The sequence below is a fragment of the Cyprinodon tularosa genome, unplaced genomic scaffold (assembly GCF_016077235.1).
Source record: "Cyprinodon tularosa strain WSP-4 unplaced genomic scaffold, ASM1607723v1 ctg313, whole genome shotgun sequence".
Taxonomy (NCBI): domain Eukaryota; kingdom Metazoa; phylum Chordata; class Actinopteri; order Cyprinodontiformes; family Cyprinodontidae; genus Cyprinodon; species Cyprinodon tularosa.
The window spans coordinates 12,705-37,472 of NW_024039023.1; the positions used below are offsets into that span (position 1 = coordinate 12,705).

The following is a 24,768-nucleotide window of genomic DNA, read 5'->3' on the forward strand; positions in this document are numbered from 1 at the left end:
TTTTTTTCAAAACACAAAAAGAAAATGCAGATCTGTTATACTGATTCAGTTGCTCTAAAAACTAGTTGTCTTAAAAAAAAGGATTTTGTAAAGACGCAATAATGTTTTCTTGTCTCTTATAATCTAATGAATAGTTGTTCACCAATTGTTTGGTTACACCTCGTAGATTTTCTTTTCCAACTGCCTGATTCTAGCTATTCATTTATCATTCCTTATATCTTTATTTAGGCTAAAACGCTTAATTTCTAAGGCTTAATTTTGCTAATTTCTGTGGATAGTTTTAACACCAATTCAGTAGTAGCTACTTGTCAATAATAAAGGGCTCACAGTTGAGAAACCAGGCATTTGCTTAAAATCTTTATCTTCCAAACTGCTGGTTTCACTTGGATGGGTGACAAAATTATTTGAATAGTGAAATAGTAATCTTTTAGTTGAAAAAAAGTTAGTTTACAAGTTGCCTTAGTTTCAGACATCAGTCATCTAAACACATTTTAATAGATTTACTTGTAGTTACAATCATACAATCATGTTTCTGCATTAAATTTCATAGAAAATTCCAAGCCTTTTCAAGTAAGCGTTATAACAGAGCTATTATTTGTAAATTTCATAAAAATTATCAAGCTCTCCATATTTATATTCTCTTTGAAATGTCTGGGGGAGGGGCAGGGTCCTAAAAGGCATATTGGTTTGCTTATGCCTCGGGCCATCTCTGTTCAAACCCAAAAATCAAGTTTTTGGTTGTCAATTAAAAATATAGAATGTTCTCAATTTGTTTTTGTTTGTTTTTTTGGGCGCCAATTATGTCCCAATGACATTTTTATAAATGTGTTTAAAATACTGAAACCAGTCTAATAAAATATATATAGGCAGTTATTTTGCATATTCTCAATTTAGTATTAGACGACTGAAAAAATTTGTCAAATACTTTTAAAAAAATGTTTTGTTTTCTTGTTCCACTCTCAGTATGTTGTTTGTTTTTTTCACTAACCCCTATGTTTCGACCTCTTGCAAAACTTTCCCAATCGCCCCTCATTTGTATTTAAACTAACATCGCCGTTGTTAAACTCTCATTATTGTCTTGAATGACCCAAATTGCGTAAAATGAGTTAAAATTCACACCTGCAGTCATTCAAATGAAGCCCCCATTAAGTCAGAGGGGACCAGCCTCTCCTGCGTCCACTAACACGAATTAGCGCTTTTGCTGTTTGCCTAACTGCAACTAACAAAACGAGCCTGTGGGTAAATATTGAAATTCCCTTCGGCTGGGGGCCACCCTGTTAAAGCACCAGGTGACCGGGCCCTCCCTATTGATGAGCTCAAGTTAATCCATCGCATTTCCCTGTAAATAGCTGCGTGCATGAGAAAGGGCCCCCCCTTGGCCCCCCCTCCTCCTCTAGTCACAAGGCCGCTGAGGTATCAGCGTCCATTGTGTGATTATTTTCTAAAACAATTTATGTTCAGGTCTAAAGTGCATGGATTCAGTGGAGGCAGCGTCACCAGGAACACCCCGAGTCCACGGCTCAGGTATTTCTGCTCTAAGGGGTCCTGCTCGGAGGCTACACAGCTATGAGCGTGTAACTATGACAACTGCTCTCTGATTGGTTCGTCTGATGCGGGGAATTAACAGGGGCCCCGTCCAATCTGAGCTCTGGATGCAGCTCAGCGCTGGCAAAGGAAAAAAAAAAGCCTGACGATAACCCAGGCACAGTGATGTGAAAGTGGCAACGTGAGGTGAGCCCGGAGGAGATGATTGGACTTAAAACAAGACAGAAGCTATGAGGGAATTATTTTAGATAAATATTTAAAACACAAAAAAAAATCTAAAAGATGAGGTTTTAGTTTTATTTATGTTTGAAAGGGGGGGAAAAAGACAAAAAATATGGTTGGTTTCTTCATCACCCAGATCTGAATACTCTCCTCTGATTTTGGATTGTGGATTGTGACAGCAGGACTCAGGACCCTAACAGATTTTCCAGGGATTCACGGGAGAATTTTGCATTTCTTTTTTTTATTTTTATTTTATTTAATTTTTTCTTCGGGTAGTACTCCTCAACCCAGAGCCAAGACGTTGTTCCGCGTAGAGCCGGCTTGCCTCAGTCCGAGCAGCGCGGTCTGTGCAGCGGAGAGGTCGGCACTCGGCGCCTCACGGACCGGCATCATGATGGTCCTCTGCGCCGGCTGCGAGCGGCCCATCCTGGACCGGTTCCTCCTCAACGTGCTGGACAGAGCCTGGCACGCCAAATGCGTCCAATGTTGCGAATGCAACTGCAACCTCACCGAGAAGTGCTTCTCCCGGGACGGAAAGCTCTATTGCAAAATGGACTTTTTCAGGTAACATCGGGAGACTGGCACCTTTTGGCGAGATGCGCCTTTATTTAAGGCCAAAAACACTGAAAGCTTTACGCCCAAGATATATAGTAAAAATATTCTGACACAAACTGAAACTTTACGCTTTATATCAGGACATAGATTGGAGGAAAAACTAACAATTTTATTTATAATCTAAAATAATAAATATAAATGTATTGTCCAAATAAATAAACACAAAAACAACAAAGTTGTCAATTTAAGTCAAATATAAGATTTTATCAAATTGTGACAAATCTATAAAGGCTTTCCGGCCTTTTATTTCACTTTGGATGAGTCTTTGTTATTGTTTTTTTTTTTTTTTTTTTTTTATAGAATCAATTTAAAAATAGAAAAAACAGATCTATATAATCGGATTAATAATATATGGAATCACAGAGTGTAATTTCGTTAACGCAGTGCAGTCAAGCTCATTGTAGATTACCAATTGATATAATGGTTTTTATAATAAAATAGGTTCAAAATGTTTCTATTTAAGAGGAAACTGTTTTGTATTATTTTGAAAGTCCATCCCCATCTCCCTGGTGCCACTTCCCAAACATCCATTAGGCCATTAACTGTTTCTCAATCCCCCAAAAAGTGTTGCAGGTAATTGGGTGATATAATAAAAGTGAAGCCCTTCTCTTTGCATCATTTTCATTTCCATTCTGACCGTCCTACTCCCCCAAATTGTCTAATGACATGTAAGGCGCGCCAGCCCCCCCTGTTTCTGTCGGGGCCGGGGCTGTTATTGGCCCCTCGCACGGCCTTGGCCATCATATAACTGCGGGTCCCCATCAAGCGCTGGATTTAAATGGCCCAGCCATTAGCCGGGCGAAACAGTAATCACCCTAATGTGTCCATTTGTTGTGTAAGTAGTGTTGTGCCCTTTTTTTTTTCTTCCTTTTGCGTGTTTTGGAGTGAAGGGGGGCAAGGCTTGGCCATGCATGTGAAAGGCGCATCCCATTGCAAATGGGGAAACAAGCTTAGATTAGTGTAAAACAAAAAAACAATGCTCCACAATAAAAGGAGCATGCTCTCACCCGAAAGGCTTAAACACACCCTTATAGGTCCACTGGAAATCAAGGTGCAGGAGAGTTGTAGCAGGTGATACACGCAACCCTTAAAAAAATCAAATTATTTATATTAGAGCGAAATAAAAGCAAGAAATTCTCTTCCTTTTTCACCCAAATTAATTCACCTTGCTATATTTAGAGGATGACATTCCACAGAATTTATCTAAGCTATATTTGTGCATCAAATTGATGAGTCTTCCCACTATTTAGGCGACTAAATATGGATTAAAGGAAGATTTCCACGCTAAAATGCTCCCCACTCTGCTCAATCCCATAATATATCCGCGGCTACAATGTGCTGATTGTCACTAATACTTTTTGCGTGGGGTTATTGTCAGAACGCTTCCATCAAAATTAGCCTTTATTATTATCATTACTTTGATTCACGAGTTTTCCTGATAATAGTTAACACGGCAAGTTTGACATCTAAATTGATATTTTAATGTATATTTGATCGATTTAAAAAGATGTGCTCTGATAAATATTTTTTAATTCATAAAATGAAGATTTTTTTTTTCATTCTTCTTAAATTGTTCTATAATAAGCTTTTATTATGGAATGTATTTAAAATGATGAAACTGAAACAAAAGCTGCAAAAGTGATGCACCTCACTCCCAATACTGTTACTCCCCATAACCTGCTAAAATGGTTAATCTTTGTCTTTATGTGGCTGTAAAAAAAAATTAAAAACACATTTTCCTTTTTTTTTCTTGTTTTTTTTTTTAAGTCCATTTAAGTAAAAAAAAAAAAAATCACATAAAAGTCAAACTTATGCAGGTCCATTTGGTAAAACATTACTTTAAAACATTTTTTTTCACCCTTTTAACCAAAAATCCACCTTTAAATGGAAACAAATTTGATCTTAATGTTTATTACACAACAATTAAATAGCCAGTATGGGTAGCTCATTTGTTACACTCTAAAATCATCTTAAAAATTGGAAGAAACGTCTTTACGCGTGTGAACTTTTTCATTTTAACTGCATATCCTTTTACAAATTCGCTTTATTATGTGTATAACAACAAACAAGTGAAAGAAAACCTTGGTTAGTCCATAAACCAGCCTCATTCTGACCTGTACTAGAGCTATAATGCATTTTTCTACGCCCTCATAAGAAAATGTTGATTCTAATTTAAAATATTAAATATAAATATTAATATGATATAAAATTGGATTCATTTGTTTGATGCAAAATATGAAATATTTTAAAAGGGCGATAATAACGATGGTGTGATTTGGATCTGTGTCCAGGCGCTTCGGAACAAAATGCGCCGGCTGCCTGCAGGGAATCTCTCCGAGCGACCTGGTGCGCAAAGCCCGCAGCAAGGTGTTCCATCTGAACTGTTTCACCTGCATGGTGTGTAACAAGCAGCTGTCCACGGGAGAGGAGCTCTACGTGATAGACGAAAACAAGTTCGTGTGCAAAGAAGATTATCTGAGCTCCGGGGCCATTAAGGAAGTCAACCTGAACTCAGGTGAGCAACGTGCATTCATTTCTCTCTCTCTCTGTCAACAAAGTGTTAACAAAAATAAACAAAATCATTGCAGACATGCGCATTTTAGAAAATTTCGGCCTTCTTTTGGGAAAATCAAACGAATAAAAATTGGCTTTAATACATTTTAGAGTGTGTTGTTTTTTTTTAAGTCGTGGAGAGCGTTTCCAAACAACCTTGTAGACTGAATAGTTTCAATATTTACCTCTAAAGAACAATAGCTTTCTGGTTTTGCGCTCAGGGTCCGCAGGGGATGAGGATGCTGGCGCGTGCTAAAGAAGCAGACACACGTTGCACATACTGCTCTATCAATTGGCTTCATTGCTTTTGGTTTATTTCCATAGATTATTCTCAGAGTTAATTCTTACTTTTTATTTAATGAGAAATAAGTTTGTTTTTATATTAAATAATAAAAAAAAACAGCAGAAAATGGACACATTTGATCCAAAAGTCTAAATTAATTTAGAAGAAATTGGGCTTATTAAACTAAAATACACCCCCTCCCTTCTCCTTTCTCTATCTCCCTCCTTGACATTTCGGATCGTGACCTTCCTCCCCGTTTGTTTGCATCCTCCTCACCCCACCACCCCCACCCATCCCCCGGGTCCCTGCAGTCTCGTCGTGCACAGATAGGAGTTTATCACCGGATCTCCAGGACCCGATACAGGACGACATAAAGGAGACGGACAATTCCACGTCCTCAGATAAGGAAACGAACAATATTGAGAACGAGGAGCAGAACTCGGGGGCCAAACGGCGGGGGCCCCGGACCACCATCAAGGCCAAGCAGCTGGAGACGTTAAAGGCGGCGTTCGTGGCGACGCCGAAGCCGACGCGGCACATCCGGGAGCAGCTGGCGCAGGAGACGGGGCTGAACATGCGAGTCATCCAGGTAAACTCACACCTTTGATCAAATATATTTATTATTATTATACTATTTTTTTTTTAGAGATCACTTTTTTTGAATAATATTTTAAAAAAAACCTCCTTATCTTGTTTAAAATAATGCAATCAAAACTAAGATTGCTGTAAAACCCCATTTATTCTACCCTTTTCCAACATTTTAACATTGTTAAAGATACAGCATCATCTTTATCCTGTTAAAAAATAGGAGATTTAGGTTTAAAAAGCTCATGAATGAACTCTAACGTTTCTACATTTAAATGTCCTTAAAGTCATTTCCAATATTTAATTTTTTAAAATTTAGATAGTTAGTGATTATGCAATTTTACACAAAAAGTGTGAGAATGACTGTATTACAGGGGCGTCTCCAGAAAGTTTACATAGGGGTGGTTAGATGGGGGCCAACGGTTTACAAGCTGAATTTTCAAACCTCTACCCAGTAGTTTTTAGGATGCCATAAATGAAAAATAAAATTATATAATAAAGACATTAGGGAATCACCTCTAGAGGTCTACTTTAGTTTATGACATCACAAAAAAAAACAAAAAACTAACAAGCTTGCTAACTGCTGCATGTCATTAAAACCCATTCTCCTTTAAATTTATAGTCATAAAATAAAGATGCATATTGAACTGTTGGACCATGAGGGGACTGAGCTCCTCCCCCTTGGTGGCACCAGTGTCTTTCATGGAATTTAGTAAAAAAAAAAAAAACCCACTGAGACAAAGTCAGATTAGAGACAAATGATGGATTATAAATCAGTAAAATTACCTTTTAATTTTCCCCGAAGTGGGCAGGACATTTAATTGAAAGGCTCATTATCGGTAAGAGAAATGTCAAAACATGATGTGGACCATTAGCAGGGTTACAGATCCAAATTTTAGCGTCTACGCACCATGTGAAATGTTTCTTTAAGGTCTATACATTATGAACCTATTTGGGTGATAATGATAAAATGATAATAATGGTTGCAGCAAAGGCCTGTTTTTATTCTTAATCCTATCCTATTAAGAAACATATATTTAAACTTTGCTTAAATACTTTTTAAAATATAATTTATTTTTTATTGTATTATAAATATTTTCTATTTGTTATATTTAATATAAAGTGTTGTTTTTTTATTTTATCATTATAATAAATACTCTACATTTTTTCTTTTTTCTAATCTTTAAAAAAACTCAAGATTTTATTTAAATTATAAAATATATTATGTATATGATGATACTTTTTTTTTTTAATCCTATTTTTTGGTTGTTGTTGTTACATTGGGAAGGATAGAGAACATGTTTACACTGGAGGCAGCAGTTTATTTGGAAATAATACATGTTTCACAGCCATGAAATGAGAAAAAAAGGTTAGCCTCGCCGCTTGCCAATACTAAGAGGAACCCCAGACACAAACATGTTGTGCCACGTAACGCGCGCGCGCGCGCACGCGCAGCTTTCTGCTGTCTTTTATCCTCCATGACTCCACACACACACGCGCGCACGAGCTGGGTGTCTGGGTGCAGACTGTGTCAGGATGATTAGCACCATCTCTGCCAACTGTGATGTGGCTTTTTGTGCACTCACTGTAATTATCGCTGATTTCACAGATTTACATCCCACCCTCCCCTTTTTCCCACCTCTCAGCTCTTACTCACTTGCAGCCTGTTTCCTCCGCTTCCCTCTATCATAAACTACAGGCCGTTTTGTTTGTGTGCGAGCTCGATCATTTAGTCAATCAACAAACCAGTCAATAAGTCAGTCAGTGGGACCATCGTCCCACCTCCACCTCGGGCCTCTTGTGCGCGCGCGCGTAATGCTTGGAGCCAAAATGGAGGCTGCGTTTCCTCGTTCGGTGTGCGTTAAATACCCCAGCTCTCAACGCGGGGAGCCCCTGTGAGCCACGCTGCTTCTCCAGCATGTGGATGTAATCCCTAAGCAAGGCTCTCTCAAGGGAAGCGAGAGCATTTCCATAAAAATGTACCCTACAGTTAGACGATTGTTCTCAATAAGCAGGTGTTGCCTTTGCCGCTGGAGCACAGAGAGCACAGCCTAAGTGGTTTTTGGCTGTTTCTGCGTGTGTGTGTTTTTTGTTAATCTGCAGCACAGTGGGATCCTGCCTCTGGTGTAGCCTACCATGGTGTGAACATACATCATTATGCAGCAGTGATGCAAAGGCGAAACGCGACGTGTTATGTACTTGTAATGCAAAGACATTCCTCCATATGGTGCGTGCAGCTTTGCAAATTTCAAATCCTCCTTTGTTAGTTTTTTTTTTCCAAAAGAAAGTTTATTTAATCATATTCTGAGCTGCAGATCAGGCCGTTTATTTTAAGTTAATGCAGGTTTGCTGGAGGGGGGGCGTGCATGGAGTGCATGGGAGGTTCTAGACAGGTGCCAACGGGGGCCAGGGCCCCTGTACATCATGTCCTGGCCACTACTGAAGACATAATACTCAAAGTAATTCTAGAGATGATATGCGCTGGAATAGACATGGTCACTGATAGATACTTTGGATCTATTTAATTTTTTCTTTACAAATTCTGTTTTAATAACTATTTTAAAACAATAAGGTGATAGCTTCAGTGGTATTGAGATAGGATCCCAGTTTTCATCTGCTAAATGTTTTTGTTTTTTTCAAAACAAATAAAAAAAATACTATTTTTACAGCTGAATTTAACAGGTTTTCTTAAATTCTAATTCAGATTTTATAGAAAACTGTAATTTCAACTTAAATTAAGTAAAAAATATGTAAAATTCCTAAATTCTGAATGCATATTGACCTAATAAAACATTTAGAATTTTAATGAAAACTAATTGAATAGAAATTTCACTTCATGCATCTCTCTTAATTTATTTGAATCCCTTGCCCTGTTTTTCATTTCATGTCTTTCTGTGCCCCCATGAAAACACGCTGTCCCCCTCCTAGCCCCCTGCTACATTTGGTCTAGAACCGCCACTGATGGAGCGTGCACCATTATGCTTATTTGGGGATTCATCTTAAAAAGTGTAACAAAAAAAAAGGACCTTTTATAATCTAAATCTCTGTCTGATTTGAATCCCTTGTGCTTTCCAACATCATGGCGTTTCAACTAAAAATAACACCTACACTGGAAAAATCGATCTTGAAATAAGTAAAATTTTCTTAAATTAAGTGTATTTACCCTTCATTTGAGTAAGTAAATGAGATAGTTTGCCCATGGAATGAGTTTTGCTGCTCTTAAAATAAGATAATTAGATAACATGCACTTGAAATAAGACAATGTAATTGTGTTTTCTTATTTTAAGTGTAAATTTTCTTGTTCCATTGGCAAAATGTTTCTTTTACCTCCTCAATCCAAGAACAAATGCACTTATTTTAAGAAAAAATGACTTATCTAGATTTTGATTTTTTTCCAGTGTATGGTGAAGAATTACACACTTGATCTTACAATGTAAATATTTGATCAGAATTTAAGATTGGGGTTATTGCTGTTTTTAGTCTTGATCTCAAGTGCTTTAAAAGTTTCTATTTGTTGAAATTTTTCATTGACTAAAGAACTTAAAAGCATCACAAAGGTTGGTTAAAATACTTGAGCAAATTGGGGCAAAGGTTTCTTAAAATGGGTTCAAAACAGGTGAGAAGAGAGACCTTTTTGATTTCTTTTTAAAAAGAACTTCTGTACAATTACTGAATAGGAGGCTTTTTAAAGAAGGGAAATAAATGACTGAGAGACAAGGCTGATGGGAGTGAAAGCTCTCAGTGCAAACCGTAAAAAAAAACCCTGAATAACTAACTTTTTTTTTTTTTTTCATGAGAAAGATATTAACAAGTAGATCTTTGAGGAACAGAATCCTAACAACAAGATGGGAAACTCCCACTGATCAGCTCTGCCATCGGTTTGGTTTTAGGTTTGGTTCCAGAACAGAAGATCCAAAGAGCGGCGAATGAAGCAGCTGAGCGCTCTGGGGGCCCGACGCCACGCCTTCTTCAGGGGCCCCAGGAGGATGAGACCTCTAGGAGGCAGACTGGAGGATCCAGACATTTTAGGACCGGGGCCTTATGGTTACTATGGAGGTAGGAATGCACTCTCTGCGCGGAAAAGAAAACAAACAAACATTTATTTATTTTTATATGTGGGAATGTTTGAATCCTTTCTCAGAATCATATGAAGATTTGCACATTTAACAACAAATGTGACTTTTAGATGAAGGACTTGGTATTATGTTGCTCTAGTATTATCAATGGTTAGATGTGCAAAAGAAGTCAGGCTGTCAGATTAACTTGTGTTAGCTACTAATTTGATCAGAAATAAAGCAGAAACCAAGACCCCAGGCATGCTTTACTCAATTTGGTTGCGAATTTTGACCACAAGTCTATTATCAAATAATGGTTAATACACTGAAATTATAAGATTAGTTAACAAATTTAAACCCTTGTATGTTGACTAACTGCCAAAACCTTTAATTTGAAAAAACAAAATTATAAAAAAAAAAACAGCATCAAATTTTAACCTGGAAAGCTAGATTGATAAGTGTTGCATTCAGGTTTAGTTCAACTCGTTCCAAAAAAAAGAAAATTTAAAACAATCCACTGGACTTTGTTTCCAAGTTTGAAGACATTTCTCTTCCCATCCAGGAAGCTTTTTTAATTCAAAATGTCAGGAATACCGTCAAGTTCGAGGTTTTATACAGTAGCCCATCATATAATCGTATAAAACCTTGAACTCAACACTATTCCTGACATTTTGAATTGAAAAAGCTTCCTGGATGGGAACCAAAATGTCTTCAATGTCTTCAAACTTGTAGTACAGTGGATTGTTTTTTAAATTTTCTTTTTTTAGAATGACTATGACCTTAATGACTGAGAATCTTCACCAGCATAGTTCAACTCGTTATTAATGTTAAAATGCTTCCATCTAATCTGTTGATAGCATGGTGGAAAGCTCATCAGAACCTTTAGACCTGATTGGTCGAAGTGACAGCCAATACCCGCCTACCAAAGTTTGGTTTTAACCAATCACTGTAATGAATGAAAATAGCAGTAGACACCATGAGGAACCACAACTTAAACTTTTACATTCTTGCTGTTCTTCTTTCGAAGATGAAATCTTGGATTCTGAGCACACAGATATGCCAGCAGCAGCTACATGTCCGTCCTCCTGCACTGCCGTGGTTATTTTAGTTTTGGGTGGCGTAGTTCTTGCTTTTGTCACAGCTATTGTAGAGTTTGACTCAATATTTTTGGCTGAAAGGGTTTTTTTCTTTGATCCTATTGATCAATACGTACGACGGAATATTAGGGCCAGGCTAGAGATTTTTTTCCTTCTATTTCGAGAATAAAGTCGTAACATTACGAGAATTTAGCCGTAAAATTAAGAGAATAAAGTCGTAGAATTATGAAAATAAAGTTAATCAATTACGACTTTATTCTCGTAATTGCACGACTTTCTGAAACTGGTTGTTGTATGATGACTTCAATCTCGTAAAATTACAACTTTATTCTCATAGTTTTACAACTTTATTCTCGTTAAATTACAACTTTATTAACGTAATTGTACGACTTTATTCTCCTAATATTACAAATTTGTTCTCAAAATAAAATAAATAAATAAATCTCTAGCCTGGCCCTAATACTATGTCATTGATATGTGGCTGCGTTTGTCGTTTCATTAGGGCATTCAGCAGCCTTTTCACTCCTTCCATTTGCTATCCATTGTTAGTGTTGTCTTTATTTTGTAAATAAAGGTTAATTTTATGCTTACTTATTTTGCATTTTTTACCATTGTGTAATTCTTATCATATAAACAGAAGAAAAAAACAGCAATATCAGCTAAAAATATGGCACCTCCAAAAATCAACAGCAAATATATTGGTTATTCTGATGGCAAATAATCGGTATTGGCCTTTAAAAAACAAAAAAAACTACATGTCCCGCCTTAAACTATAATACGGCAACATGATTGGTGAATCAGTTTTGGGGAAGCAATCTAAGGATTTAAACTGGAGAGGAAGAAGATGGTTTGTGAATTCCAAAATAATCCCAAAATAATATAAGGTTAGGCAAGGTTATATTTTAGTTACATTTTAGATAAATATCAAAAAAAAAAAAATTGACTTAAGCCCATGAGTACTAAGAGAGAGCTTTGTTTTGCTCCACAAAGCTGAAACTTGCCTCCTCTAAATATGAACATGTACATATAATGCACGGGGATTCCTATGGACATGGTTTTAATCCAAGTAATAAGACATATGAGATTATTTGTACTTGGGAAACTAGTCTGTGAAGACTCAACAAATAAAATAATGAATATGAATGATAAATAATGTTTATATTATGTTATATGTTACTATTATGTACTTATATTATGTACATATTATAGTATACTTATAACACAACAGTTCCAGTTGAAATTATTTTGCGTTAGATTAGATTATATGAAAATAAAAGGCATAAATTCATGATGTTTCAGTTAATTGCAGATAAAAAAAAATCCTTTCCTTTTTTAAGTTACATCCAAAAAAAAGTGAATATTTCAATACATTTTTGTAGCCGATCTTTGTGGTTGGAGCAGCTCGAATCGTCTCTTTTCTCCTCATTTATGCCAGGTTTGCTTTTAGAACTTAACCAAAGACCCCAAAAATGACACAGCATTGATTAGAAACAAAAGATAACAAAAACATAACTTTTGATTTTAGAAGAAACACCAGAACAGAGGCTCAAAAACGGAGAACAACAAAGGGGGGATTTGAGCAGAGTGTAGTGATGCAACACGCCGCACAGCTTCTGCAATTGCTGCTTGTTACAGATAAAACATGTGGATTAAATATTTGCTCAACATATCAGCAGTGCTCACATCTAGACTCCACTATCTCAAAGAAGTCATGCTCTTTGTGGTGTTCTTGGCGGCTCAGACGAATGACAACCAGGTCGTATGAATGCAAAGGAGAAACTTGTTCCAAATAAGAGTTACTGCATAGTTAAATCCCTCTTTACCTGTTAAAGACCTGGAAAGAGTGATCATGCTTCATTACATCACAGCCAATGCTCTGTATTATGCTCTAGTCATCCTACTTTACAGGATGCTGCAGCTCATTTTTACCTGGCACCGAGAAGCGTAAACATACCACTTCACTCCTGGCTTCTCCTCACTAGAAACAAGTCCTTTTCCAAATTGATTTGAACATTGCATCACTTACTTTTAAAGCTTTTATTGGTTTTGCTCCATGTCATATCTCTGGCATCCACACAGCAGGAAGAGAACTCGGGACTAGTTTTTCTTTGGTGGTACAGGATCTGGATCAGAACATAAAGGCGATCTGGGTTCCACAGTTTCTGCCCTAAACTTATGAAAGACTCAACTGATTCAGACCAAACGGATCATTTCACTTTAAAAATAACAGCAAAAGTAGCAATTAGCATTCAGTTTGGTTGGGTAAATTACGTCTAAATTCAACTTCTGTTAAACGGGAAGAGAAATTGGGTCAAGTCTACTTAGCAATTTAATACTATAGCCTTCAACACTCATGATCTCCATGCTGCAAGGCAGCAGTGTTACAAACTGCACCACCATCCTAGTTGCTCTCCTTAATAACTTTCCTTTGGCTTCTGTTAGAGCGGTTACTTCCTGGCAAATGCACACCATGCAATTTTATTTAGATATATTTATGTTACATTTGCTACTGTTAAAACAATGAAAATATCTCCCCATTACAGATAAATCTACTTATTTTGCTACTAAATATGTAAAGGGGATTTTTTTTTTTTTTTTTTATGATTTGGGTGGGTTTTCTTAGTGAACCGCAAAAAGTGAAATATAAGTTAATCTATTCTTCGTCACTGGAAAAAAATCGAAATCTAGATAAGTTATTTTTTCTTAAACTAAGTGCATTTGTTTTTTAGATTAAAGAGGTAAAAGAGACATTTTGCCAATGGAACAAGACAATTTACACTTAAAATAAGAAAACACAATTGGTTTGTCTTATTTCAAGTGCATTTTATCTAATTATCTTATTTTAACAGTAAAAATACTCATTCTTTGGCAATCTACCTCATTTACCTACTCAAATTAAGAGTAAATGCACTTGATTTAAGAAATTTTTACTTATTTCTAGATCGTTTTTCCAGTGTAGTAACTTTATTTTCATTGATTTGAGTAGGAGAATACAAGAAACAAGAAAAACTACTTTATATTCTTATTCAAAGTGCATAAAATCTAATTATCTTTTCTTAAGGGCATAAATGCTCATTCCATTGGCACACCATCTTATTCACTCACTCAAAATAAGTCAAAATCTGCTTATTTTTAGAATTTATAACTTATTTTTAGACCAGTTTTTGCAGTGTTGGCATACATTAACATTTTAATGTTTAATTTTATTCCATTGTGTTTTATTGACTTGTCTTAGCTTGACTGTGCAGCATTTCGGTTAGCTCTGTCTTTGTTTTTTTTTTAATCTGCTGTGTAAATAAACTTAAATGGACATTATGCAACGTACCTGCAGATGCTCAGATGGTGCATCTATCCTTTTCTGAATACAATGAACTATGCTTGCTTATCATTTACATCAGCCATGGGTCAATTACTGGAATCAATGTTATGAGAAGTTTTAGTTTTAAAACTGCTTAGCTTTACTAATTGATCTTTCTTATAATGGTTTTGAGTCCTTTGGAGGCGATGCCAATGATGGAGTGACAGGATGTTTTTTCCAGGCTTTTTGAATCATATTATGCAGCACTGCCCCTTCCCCACTAGTTGCTGTGCTCTGCTGTCTACCTGGCTATTAGAAGGGGACATGAGTGTGTCATAAAGCATTGCTATTTTATGAAGCTATTGCAGATTTTTGTCTTTACTGTGTAAAGACATCGAGGAGATGTGTTGTAAAAATCATACAATGAGATAAAGATGGACGAGAATTTTTTTTTTTATCATTATTGCATTGGATAATCGCTGTTCACTCACTTTTTGAACAGTACTGCAAATTTCCAGCATGTTTCAATAGGAAGTGAAGCTTGCTAATTTGAAGCTAGTGCAAATGGACACATTTAATGGGAATTATGGAAATTAATTAAAATTTATTAACAAATTTCCTTTGATTTAATCAATCTACCATATCTGAATGCGAATATGGAAAAACCTCAGACAGAAAACTATTTGTGTGTAAAGCTTTATGCTAATACTTTGCATAAAGATCCAAGATAAGGTGGAAGATGATGAGTTGTATGAATACAACGTCTGAAATACTGTCTATTTATTCCAACTAATTTGTTCTACTTTATGAAGTCAAACCCTCTCGCTAGTCTAGAAAACATTTGTGATGAAGGACTGCACATTGCATGGAAGGGGATCCGTCTCCAAACCTGTGCAGTAAACTGTGCAATATGTGCCTGTGACAAACCAATACTGTGAATTAGGGCTGGACAAAACTTGGAGAATAATATATTACTTAATTCTGCCTAGTATTATGTATTTTCTACGATGATACGAACAATGTAAAAGCATCACAAAGATTGCCAAGAAGACCCAAAACAGATGATTGTAGTTTATAAAATAAAATTTAACATTTTAGAAAAATTTCCTTTAAAAAACAAGACATTAAACTTGGACCATCTGTAATCATAGCCTGCAATATATATTAAAATGTCAAAATATATCTATATCGATAGATATAAATATAATTCCAAAATAGATATAGATATAATGCTAAATAAAATATACATTTTCCTAAATTTATGTAAAATCACTGCAGGCCAATCTTAGATATTTTGGACTTCCATTTGTTCTCATAAATTCCTAAAAAGTCTCATTAATTCCTATGAAAATAATGGAAATTATGAAATTTACCAGTATTTGCAAACCTGTAGAGTTCTCAATCTGTTTAGAGCGGATTTCAAACAGTGTAGATGAGATTTCATGACTGCTGCGCCAAAAAAAACGCATTGATATAATTTAGTTTTTTTTAAAGGACACTGGAAGTCACTGCATACAATAAAACCTTAGAGAGCTCTGGTGACCTCGAAGAAGACACCTTTAGTGCAGATATAGAGCCAAAAGTAGGTTTGTTATGCTGGAAATGTTCTCTTTTAAGATATTTTTCTGACTCTATTAAAAAAGTCTCAGTGTTTATATCTTTGTAAAGGCAGAGGAGGCTTAGATAGTCGGGCTTTTTAAACAAAATTAGCAGCCATTGCTTTGTTTTTCTTTGTATGTGCGGATATGATGATGTTTAATCAAATTGAATCACTGCTTTTTGGATAAGAACCTTAAGGTGAATCTGATCAAAAAGAAAAACAATCAAATTCAGTATGCAGATGGAAATATAAAAACACAGAACCAGGCTAAGTATGGCAGCTCTGCACTGAACTAGACCAGGGGAATAAAGAAGATGCACCTGTGGTGTTTATGAGCAGTGTTGTTTTGATGGACCGTCTGAGCGCCCTGGTCTCCCTACAGCTGCACATCTACCTGAGGGGCCTCGGCATTGAGGACACAACAAAGTGAAGCCGTCAAGGCTGCAAGGAAGCGAGCAGGAGGAGGGGGTGAAACAGAGGACAAAACCTCTATACCTCTCTCTCTCTCACTCTCTCATCTCTCACGCCTTTCTCCGTGTGTCGCTTTTCTCACCCTATTGTGCTGCAGCGGCACAGGCCGGCCCGCTCGCCTTTATCTGAGCCGACGCCTCCCGGCATCCCTCCGCCCCTTTTCACAGGGATGGATGCCTGTGTGTGGCATGATGCTTCTGCATGTGTGAGTGTAATTATAGTCTGCAGTTTGCAACACTCCCCTCCGCACGCTCTACATGTCACATTCACAGCCCAAGACGAGCTTGTTGCCTATTCCCAAGGTCGACCAAACTAGCACAGGCCTGTCGGGAAAAAAACGGATAATTAGCATGTTTGGGAAAGCAACGTCACCTCTTATTGTGTGTCCCCCCCCTTTTTTTTTCTGATAAACACCAAATGCTAAAAATGGAATCAGGTGGCTGATTTTTTTGCATATCTAACCTGTTAGTTCCCCCTGTTGTCCCTGCTCGGACTGAATAGGTAGCGTGAGGAACATATGGTGGGAGTGGAGAAATGTGAGTGCAACATCTGGGGCACCGGGAAAAAGTCTACCATCGATCTCGGCTGAGGGTGCTGCTGAGACAAAATGGCTTTAGTTTAAGTGTAGAACAGGAAGGTAGGGAGAAGCAGAAGGCAGATGGAGGTTTGTAATTGTTAATGGATTCAAAGCAGGAGCCTGCATGTGGAGGGCTTTAATCCTTTTTAAACAGTTTGGGCTACTTTTCTTTAATTACTGTATATTTGTGGAGTAGAAATGTTGTTTTTAGCAGGAAATCATACAACTGAGACTCTTTAAGCAATAAAAAAAACAAATAAAACATTTAGGCACGATTCAAACTGAGAGGGACAATTTTCCTTTAAAATTAAGGAAAGCTAATCATATAAAATATGACAAAAACATTTATATCCTTATTTGCTTCCTAAATAAATGTCCTCTTTTTAGGTTCATCTTACCAATATAACCGTTTTCCTGGTCTTTTAGTTCAAGATTATAATTTAAAAATGCAAAAATTAGGTATTGACTGATGCAGGTTTTTCTAGGGCCGATATCGATTATTCTGACATCAGTCGAACCGATCCCTGACATGAGCGGCCCATTTTTATGAGGCCGTTTTTTTAAAGCCAATATTGCTTTTTTCCCCTCCATTTACATTATAAAATGAAAAGAAATTATAATAAATGTTACAAAAGTCTCATAGTATTTGATAAATTAAGCATTTATAGGAAATAAAAAGTAATAATGGAAAGTAAAGTAATGCATGCATTTCAAATAATAAAGGCAAGGATGCTTAATGCACTGATAGCGGCAAAGTTGTGCAAGTGTCAGCCGATACCGATACAAAACAGTAAAAAAATATCCTATATCTCTATCTTCAGGGGGGAAAAAGTAGAGAGCTTATCAAAAACTGAATATTATCAGTATTTATGTATGAAATCCTTTCTTTTGTGTCATAAAGACATCAGTGGGTAGAAAGAAGCTCTGGATTTATGGTTTATATGGGAAATCTGAGAGAATGAAGCAGATATTTGCAGGTTTCTGCTTTCCTGCTGGATGGAAACAACTTTTGCATTTTCAATCTTTTTTATTATTCTGGCAGTACAGGCTGTTCTCTAACAAGATGCCTTCTCGATATTACCAGAGATGAAATTCTGTTTGCCGTCTTTAAAGAAAATTGTCAATTGCTCAGCATGAATTGTAATTTCCAAGCAGAACGGCTACAGTTTTACGGCAGCACCACTGTGACCAAATTGCTTGTAACACAGAGATGACGCTATCGGGGACAGAATGTTGTCGAGACAGATGAAGAATGGATTTTCATTTAATTTCTGGGGGAAAAAAGTCATTAATATCATAGCGGCGAAAAATAAAAGCATGACTGGTGCACATTGAAAAGGCTTTATTTATTTATTTCTTTTTTTTTTCTCTGTGAGCTCATCTTATTCAGTATTGGCTAAAATAAGCCCACTGCCTGACCTTCGAAAATCTGTTTTTAAAAGTTTAGAGGCGCTGATGAGCTTTTTAATTGTGGTTTTGGAAAGAAAAGGGATAGACATGCAGTAAATGGCCTGAGGTTGGCAACCAAAGCTAGCAGAGCGGACCCATACAGCGCTCTGCACAAACCAAGTCTAAATAATGAAAAAATACTTCACTTTTAAATCAGATTTAGCCGCAGCTATGATGTCTGTAAAGAGTTAACAGGTTGTTACGCTTATTTCCAACAAATGATTAATGTAAACAACGAAACAGACAAAAAAGCTCAATGCTAATGCAATGCTAATGCAAAACCTAAAAAAAACAATAATCAGATTAATCGTAATTAATTGATTATTGAACGTATCGTCTAGTAATTTAGAGATCAATTAATTGTTAACTGGAAAAAAATAACCCCCCTTTAATATGTCATTAGCTATACGAGCAAAACAGAGACGTTTGATTTTACATACATTGTAAAAACGAACAGATATTTTAAATTCATGATTAAAAAAAAAAACTTTGTCCAGCAATATGCTCTATCCAGAACTCCATAAAATGCGTACCTCAATATTAACAAAAAGATAATAAATAGATGAACTGAAAATTAGGCTAATCTTTAGTGGCTGCCCTAAACTGAAGTGAGAAATTCATAAAATTGTATATAAGGACGTCCCTTATAAGTAGTTAAGATTACAGTTTTCATAAACTTGTTAATTTGCAAAGTTTGTTGTTAATAATTTGTGTGCAGTCAAATTATTAGCCTAACTCTCTCCATGTTGGCTAGGAATAGCTAATATTAATGCAACGTCCTCAGCGACGATAAAACTAATTCCCTCAACTATGTTTAGCAACTGGCCAATAGTTGCCTCTGACAAAAAGGTTAAAAGATAAGAAAAAAATATGTATCTACCCTAATTGTAGAGAAATAGCTAGTTTGAAGTTTAATTTCTCTAATTTCCTGCAGTGACCAAAGATGCTACAGTGCTAACGTTAGCATGCAGTGCTAATGCTAGCTTGCATGTAAATAGATTTAGATTTCATTCCTTTGAGCCACAACAAAGGCCTTTAGGGTTTTTAACTAATAAAAAGATGTAATTCTTTGGTTTTCCTTTTAATCTTATGTATATATTGCATTGTTTTCTTTGTATTCCTCCCATAATGAATCAATGAGGAAAGAATTTGACGTTAATGTTTTGTTTTTTCTAGAGTTTTATAATGACCTGATAAAAACAACAATCTGAATTGAGAGGAATTTTACTCTTTTCAGGTGAAAATATTGAGAAAAAAGGTTTAAAAGCCAGAATATTTAGAGATCATGCAATTTTTAATGATTTATTAAATATTTTGGGAGAAAAATACACTTCTAATTAATGTGGAGTTGTTCTAAATGACTAACTAAAAACATAAATGGCTGGCTCTGTATCTTATTCTTGTGAGAAGGTGACATGAGTGAATAGGAAACCTATTTTGGTGTAATAGAGAGGAGGCCTTAAAATTCAGCTTTTCTAGGGGGGTTTTAGAGCGCACCGTTCCCTGTTTTAGCTCTTGGTTTACTTCCTACTCCTTCTGAGGAGAGAGAACACATTGATCAACACATTTTAAACAAATGAAAAATTCCTATTTAACTGCAATAGGGGTTTTAGGCAACTTCTCTGGATCTTTAAGGTCTGAACTACGGTCTGGGAATAATATATTTTAATTATATTCAAATTGTAAGTTTATCAATCACTGGAATTGGCATTATTCAACTTCCATTGATCTTTTCAATGTATTTTTGGCTAACCTGAAAATTAGAAATGACAAGTTCTTTGCAAAATCTTGAACAGTTCAATTGAATTTTCCAATTTATCATGCAATGTTGATTCATCATAATATTTTTTAGCTTTTTCCTTAATGATACAGTGCTGCATGACAAAATAATTAAAGTTTTTTTGTATTGCAAAGTAGAAACTTTGGAGTGAGATCTGTTTTAAAGAAAAGGAGTAGTGGAATATTTCCGTTTTCTTGCTTAACAAGATTAAGATATCTGTGGTTCTGAAATGGACTGTTTGACTGACTCTGTCCTTTCCTTATGAGCAATGGTGCTGCTTCAACAGTTGTGAATTTGAGATGGGTTTCCGGGAAACTCTAGGATATCAGTTATATATTGGAGTCGTATAGCTCTGGTTTTGTTTTTTTACGTTTCGCTCAAGCACAAGTGGGAAACAGAGATAAAAAAAATTTATCAGCTATACTTTGTGGTTCTTGTTGCTTTTTATTTAAACTCTCTTTGTGATCAGTTATGGAACTAATTACATTTTAATATAAACTCTAATTAAACATTACAATTCAGCTACAGCATAATGCCTTTATAAAAACAGATCCCCTGCTTCTACACAGCTACCAAATATCCAGCAAATAACCTATGACTCTCCATGTAAAGAGAGCTTAGATTATAAAGACAAGTCATCACAAGATGTGTGTTATGTCTAATAGTATTAGCTGTACTTCTCTGGCTATCAGAAAAAAATATATCATAGCTGTTTAAACAGTAATACAAATGAATGTCATTAAAACGTTGCAGCTGAATTAAAACAAAAGCTAAAACCTCTCAGGAGCATAAACACGCCAGTTACTGTCACAGGTTAGACACAAAACATGCTAATCCAAAAGTGAAATCCACTCACAAATGAGTGGATTCTGGAAATAAGGTGTCACTTTCTCTCAAGTTCCAATCAGCAGGTAAAAGATGAAGCTGAAGGCTGACAAATTTTAACAGGACAGAGAAAAAAGTCATTAATCAAAGCTGACGGAGGCGCGGTGTGGAAAGATGCCGAGAGAGGCGTTGTTTACCCTCATAATTTAATAGATGATAAACTTCCCAGTGAATCTAAATCTGTGAAGCTGACAGGAAGTCGAAAACTGCTGGTTTTCCCTTTTGCATGCAGACGATTGTTTATTATTGGATTCCCACAAAATGTTCCTGCATATTAGCAGTAATATCCACTGAGATGCTCTGTTTGTGTTGCTGGGATATTGCAAAAACAAGAGTGCTGTAACAATAATACAGGTCAGAGAAAAAGTTCTGATTTTTTTTAGGTTATCGAAAGAAAGTCTTACAGCTAGTCAGTTAAACACTTAAAAAAATGTCTGTGCTGGATTGCAACTTCAAGGAAGGTAATAAGTAGTAGTAGATAATATACGGTCTATTAAAGTAGAAAAAAAAATGGATGTCATTTTATGTTTCTTTAAAATGGCGTATAAGCTCAAAAATGGCATTGCTAGGTAACCGCCTAGACCTGGGCAGCCAGGTAACCGGTGGGAACCCAGCAGCTTGGCCTCAGTTAATCCGTCCCCTCCCCCTCCTGACAAACGGTTGTACTGAAACTGTAATTTCCCTCTGGGATTACCGTAATAAAGTATGCCTGATTCTGATTCTGAAAAGACAAAAAATGGAGCTAACTTCTGCAATGCTAAAAATTTGCATGGCTAACAATACCAAAGCAGAATTCTTTATATATACTTACTAGAAAACATAGTTGCTCACCTATATTCTGAGATTATTTCAAAAGCTTTCCAATAATCTAAACTCCATAAGATTCTATAATTCTGTTCAGCCTTACTGTTATCTGCTTCAAGTATTGCTCTCTCTCGCTATTTGTAACCAAAAAGAATAGCAAAAAATCTTTCAGATGTAAACAATCTTCTGATTTATGACTTGTCGATGCTCTCTGCTTACACTTTTGTGAAAACATATGTGAAAAACTCAACTGTTTATTTTGTTTACTGTTTATTCTTGATACATTAACATCATCCACATAAGAGAGCACAGAAACACGTAACATAGACAATAATTACTAGTCAGAAGAAGATCTGTTAAAGATCTACTTTGGTTGAATCCGTCAGCTGTATCAATGTGCCTTATTATCTGCTTTCTCTAACTCCCCCCAAAAAAGCATTGTAAAGAGCCAATCATTTCAAAGATGGTAGAGTTGTGTTTTTCCAGGTGTCTTGAAATGATTTGAGGGGACCGATTATCTGGTTGTCAGGCAGACTGATAAAGCTGGCAACCTCAATCAAAGTAGCTTTGTGTCATAACATGGACGATATTCAAATAGGAATAAAAACAAATTAAAACCCCACGTCTTTTGGAAGTTTAAATGGATCATATCTACTGAAATTACATCGTATTCAACTCTTGTAAACAACTCAGATCAGCTAAATGGGGAACATCTGACTAGTTGTTAGCCTTGACAACAACAAGAGTTTATTTTCACTTTTCCCTTAAACTCACTTTGACGTCCCATGGTTTGGTAGGGGCGATATCACTGACGACGACTTCAGTTCAACAAATCCAAACTAATAGGTTCTTACCCCCGTCAAGACTGCACAGATGGTCAACACAGTTACTAATCAGGTGCTAACATATGGACAACATTTTTGCCCAACTTTAGTGAACTGATTAGACAAAAGCAATGAAAAGACAGAGGCAATGTAATTAGAAAATTAAATTTAGATTAACTGATAAAGGGAAGTCGTTGGTAGCTTAACTGTGAGCTGAAAATAGAGTAGAGTTCTGGAAATAAGCAAAGCTTAGTGAAGCAGAGCCAAGGGACGGTGCCCAAAGCTCTATCAGACATGACAGAGAGATGCAGGCGAAGGGACCTGGCCCTTCTGCCGGGGAGACTGGAATCTCATTTTGGAATTTCTAATCTAGACCCTGAAGTTTCAGCGAGGGAATCCATCTAGGCGCACGCATGGCTGCGAGCTGAATGAGAGGGGGAGATGAATGCACTGTGGAAGAGGCGAGAGAAGTGAGGTGGAGAGGTGTGGAGTTGTTTATACACTCAAATGAGGCTGTTGGAGACCGGTTGGTTGGAAATTGGACATGATCAATTTCCCCACTTAGGCAGGGGTGGAGCTGTGTGTAAAATTGCAAATGCCGATTAAGCAAGCTCTGAATGTTTTATGTGTTTAAAGTCTGAAATAATATATTAACCCTTTTTTTTTTCCTTTTTCACATAACAGAATACCAAGGCGACTATTACGGACCAGGGAGTAACTACGACTTCTTTCCCCATGGCCCCCCCTCCTCACAGGCTCAGTCTCCGGCTGAGTCCCCCTACATCCTGACTTCTGGGCCAGGAGCCATAGAGGGATCGGGCCACCACCCATCAGATGACCAAAGGTACACGGACATGATTTCTCATGCGGAAACCCCAAGCCCCGAACCGGGCCTACCGAGCTCCCTTCAACCGGTCCCGGGGGACGCATACGGGGGTGGACCCAGCCCCCCTTTCTCTTTGGCCAGTAACTCCAGCTACAGTGCTCCGATGTCCCACCAGGGCCAGGAGATGGGGGAAACAGCCGCCTGGTGAAAGGACAAAAACAAAAACCAGGGACCAACAATGGGCTGAATCTCTGCCCAGCTAATTCAGGAGACATACCAACGTCAGAAGGGGAAAGTACTGCTGATATTTCTAAGGTTAACCTTCTAAAAACTATAGGCTAATCTTAACGACCTCAGAACTAATGGAAAGAATGAAATAACAAGCAGGAGAAAGAAATTTCGCTGCATGGTAGACACTACAAAGCATTTCCCTCGTTGGGCACTGGACTGAATAAGAGATTCCATCCAGCAGAAATGCTTCTCGCCTTCCCCTTATCTTCTAATGCTCTAGGAACACATTAGTAAGAAACACCAAAGGGGACATGTCTAGTTTTCCTAATTTCACACTGCATTTAAAAAAAAACATTGCTCAAAAGCAATTTCAATTCTCACTTTATCTCCATGTTGCCACTGATTTTAGACCTCAGCATTCATACAAAAATGCATCCGTTGCCATCGAAGCAATGTATGTTCAAATCCATTTTCAACATTTATATTATTTTTATTCCCTTGTAAGACAATACATCAAATCAACGGCTGCTGCTTGACAGACACGCACTGACTTTCCCCTCACACATCCTGGCTTAGAGTCCCTTAATGCAGAAAAAGTGTTCTTGATCATAGCTTGAAAGAAGGATGTCTATACTATTATTCAAAACACGAACACAATTATAGACACTTGTGCTCTCCTACACACAGACACACACACACACTGCACACCCATCGAGGCGGCCCTGATAGTTCTGCTCCGCTCACTGCTTCACCTGACCTTCCTTTTGTTACTGTCCCTTTTAAAAAAACATGTTTTAATGGAAATGATTTTCAAAAGAACATTGAACCCATAATGGAGAATGTCCTTCAGCAGCTGAGGTCTCCTTCCTCTAAAGGCAGAAAACAAAAGAGGGGACAGACAACATCTGTGACATTTCAGCTGTCTCCTTCGAGGTGCGGGTTGCCATCTAGTGGCCGCCTTTTCAAAGCACACAGGGTCTTCAGTTCCATCTGATCTGATTTGGGAGCTTTAATATTTATTTATTTTTCCTTTTCCTATCCTGTAATGGTTCAGACATGTCAATCTGG

General features: G+C 36.8%; 1 protein-coding gene across 1 annotated transcript; it reads left to right on the top strand.

The window, feature by feature from the left end:
- The first annotated feature begins 1,672 nt into the window (after positions 1–1,672).
- Positions 1,673–24,052, top strand: lhx5 (LIM homeobox 5). Its single transcript, XM_038292519.1, has 5 exons — positions 1,673–2,331; positions 4,674–4,897; positions 5,530–5,807; positions 9,694–9,859; positions 23,328–24,052. The coding sequence occupies exons 1-5, from the start codon at positions 2,159–2,161 to the stop codon at positions 23,675–23,677; spliced, it is 1,191 nt and encodes a 396-aa protein (XP_038148447.1). The 5' UTR covers positions 1,673–2,158; the 3' UTR covers positions 23,678–24,052.
- The last annotated feature ends 716 nt before the right edge of the window (positions 24,053–24,768 follow it).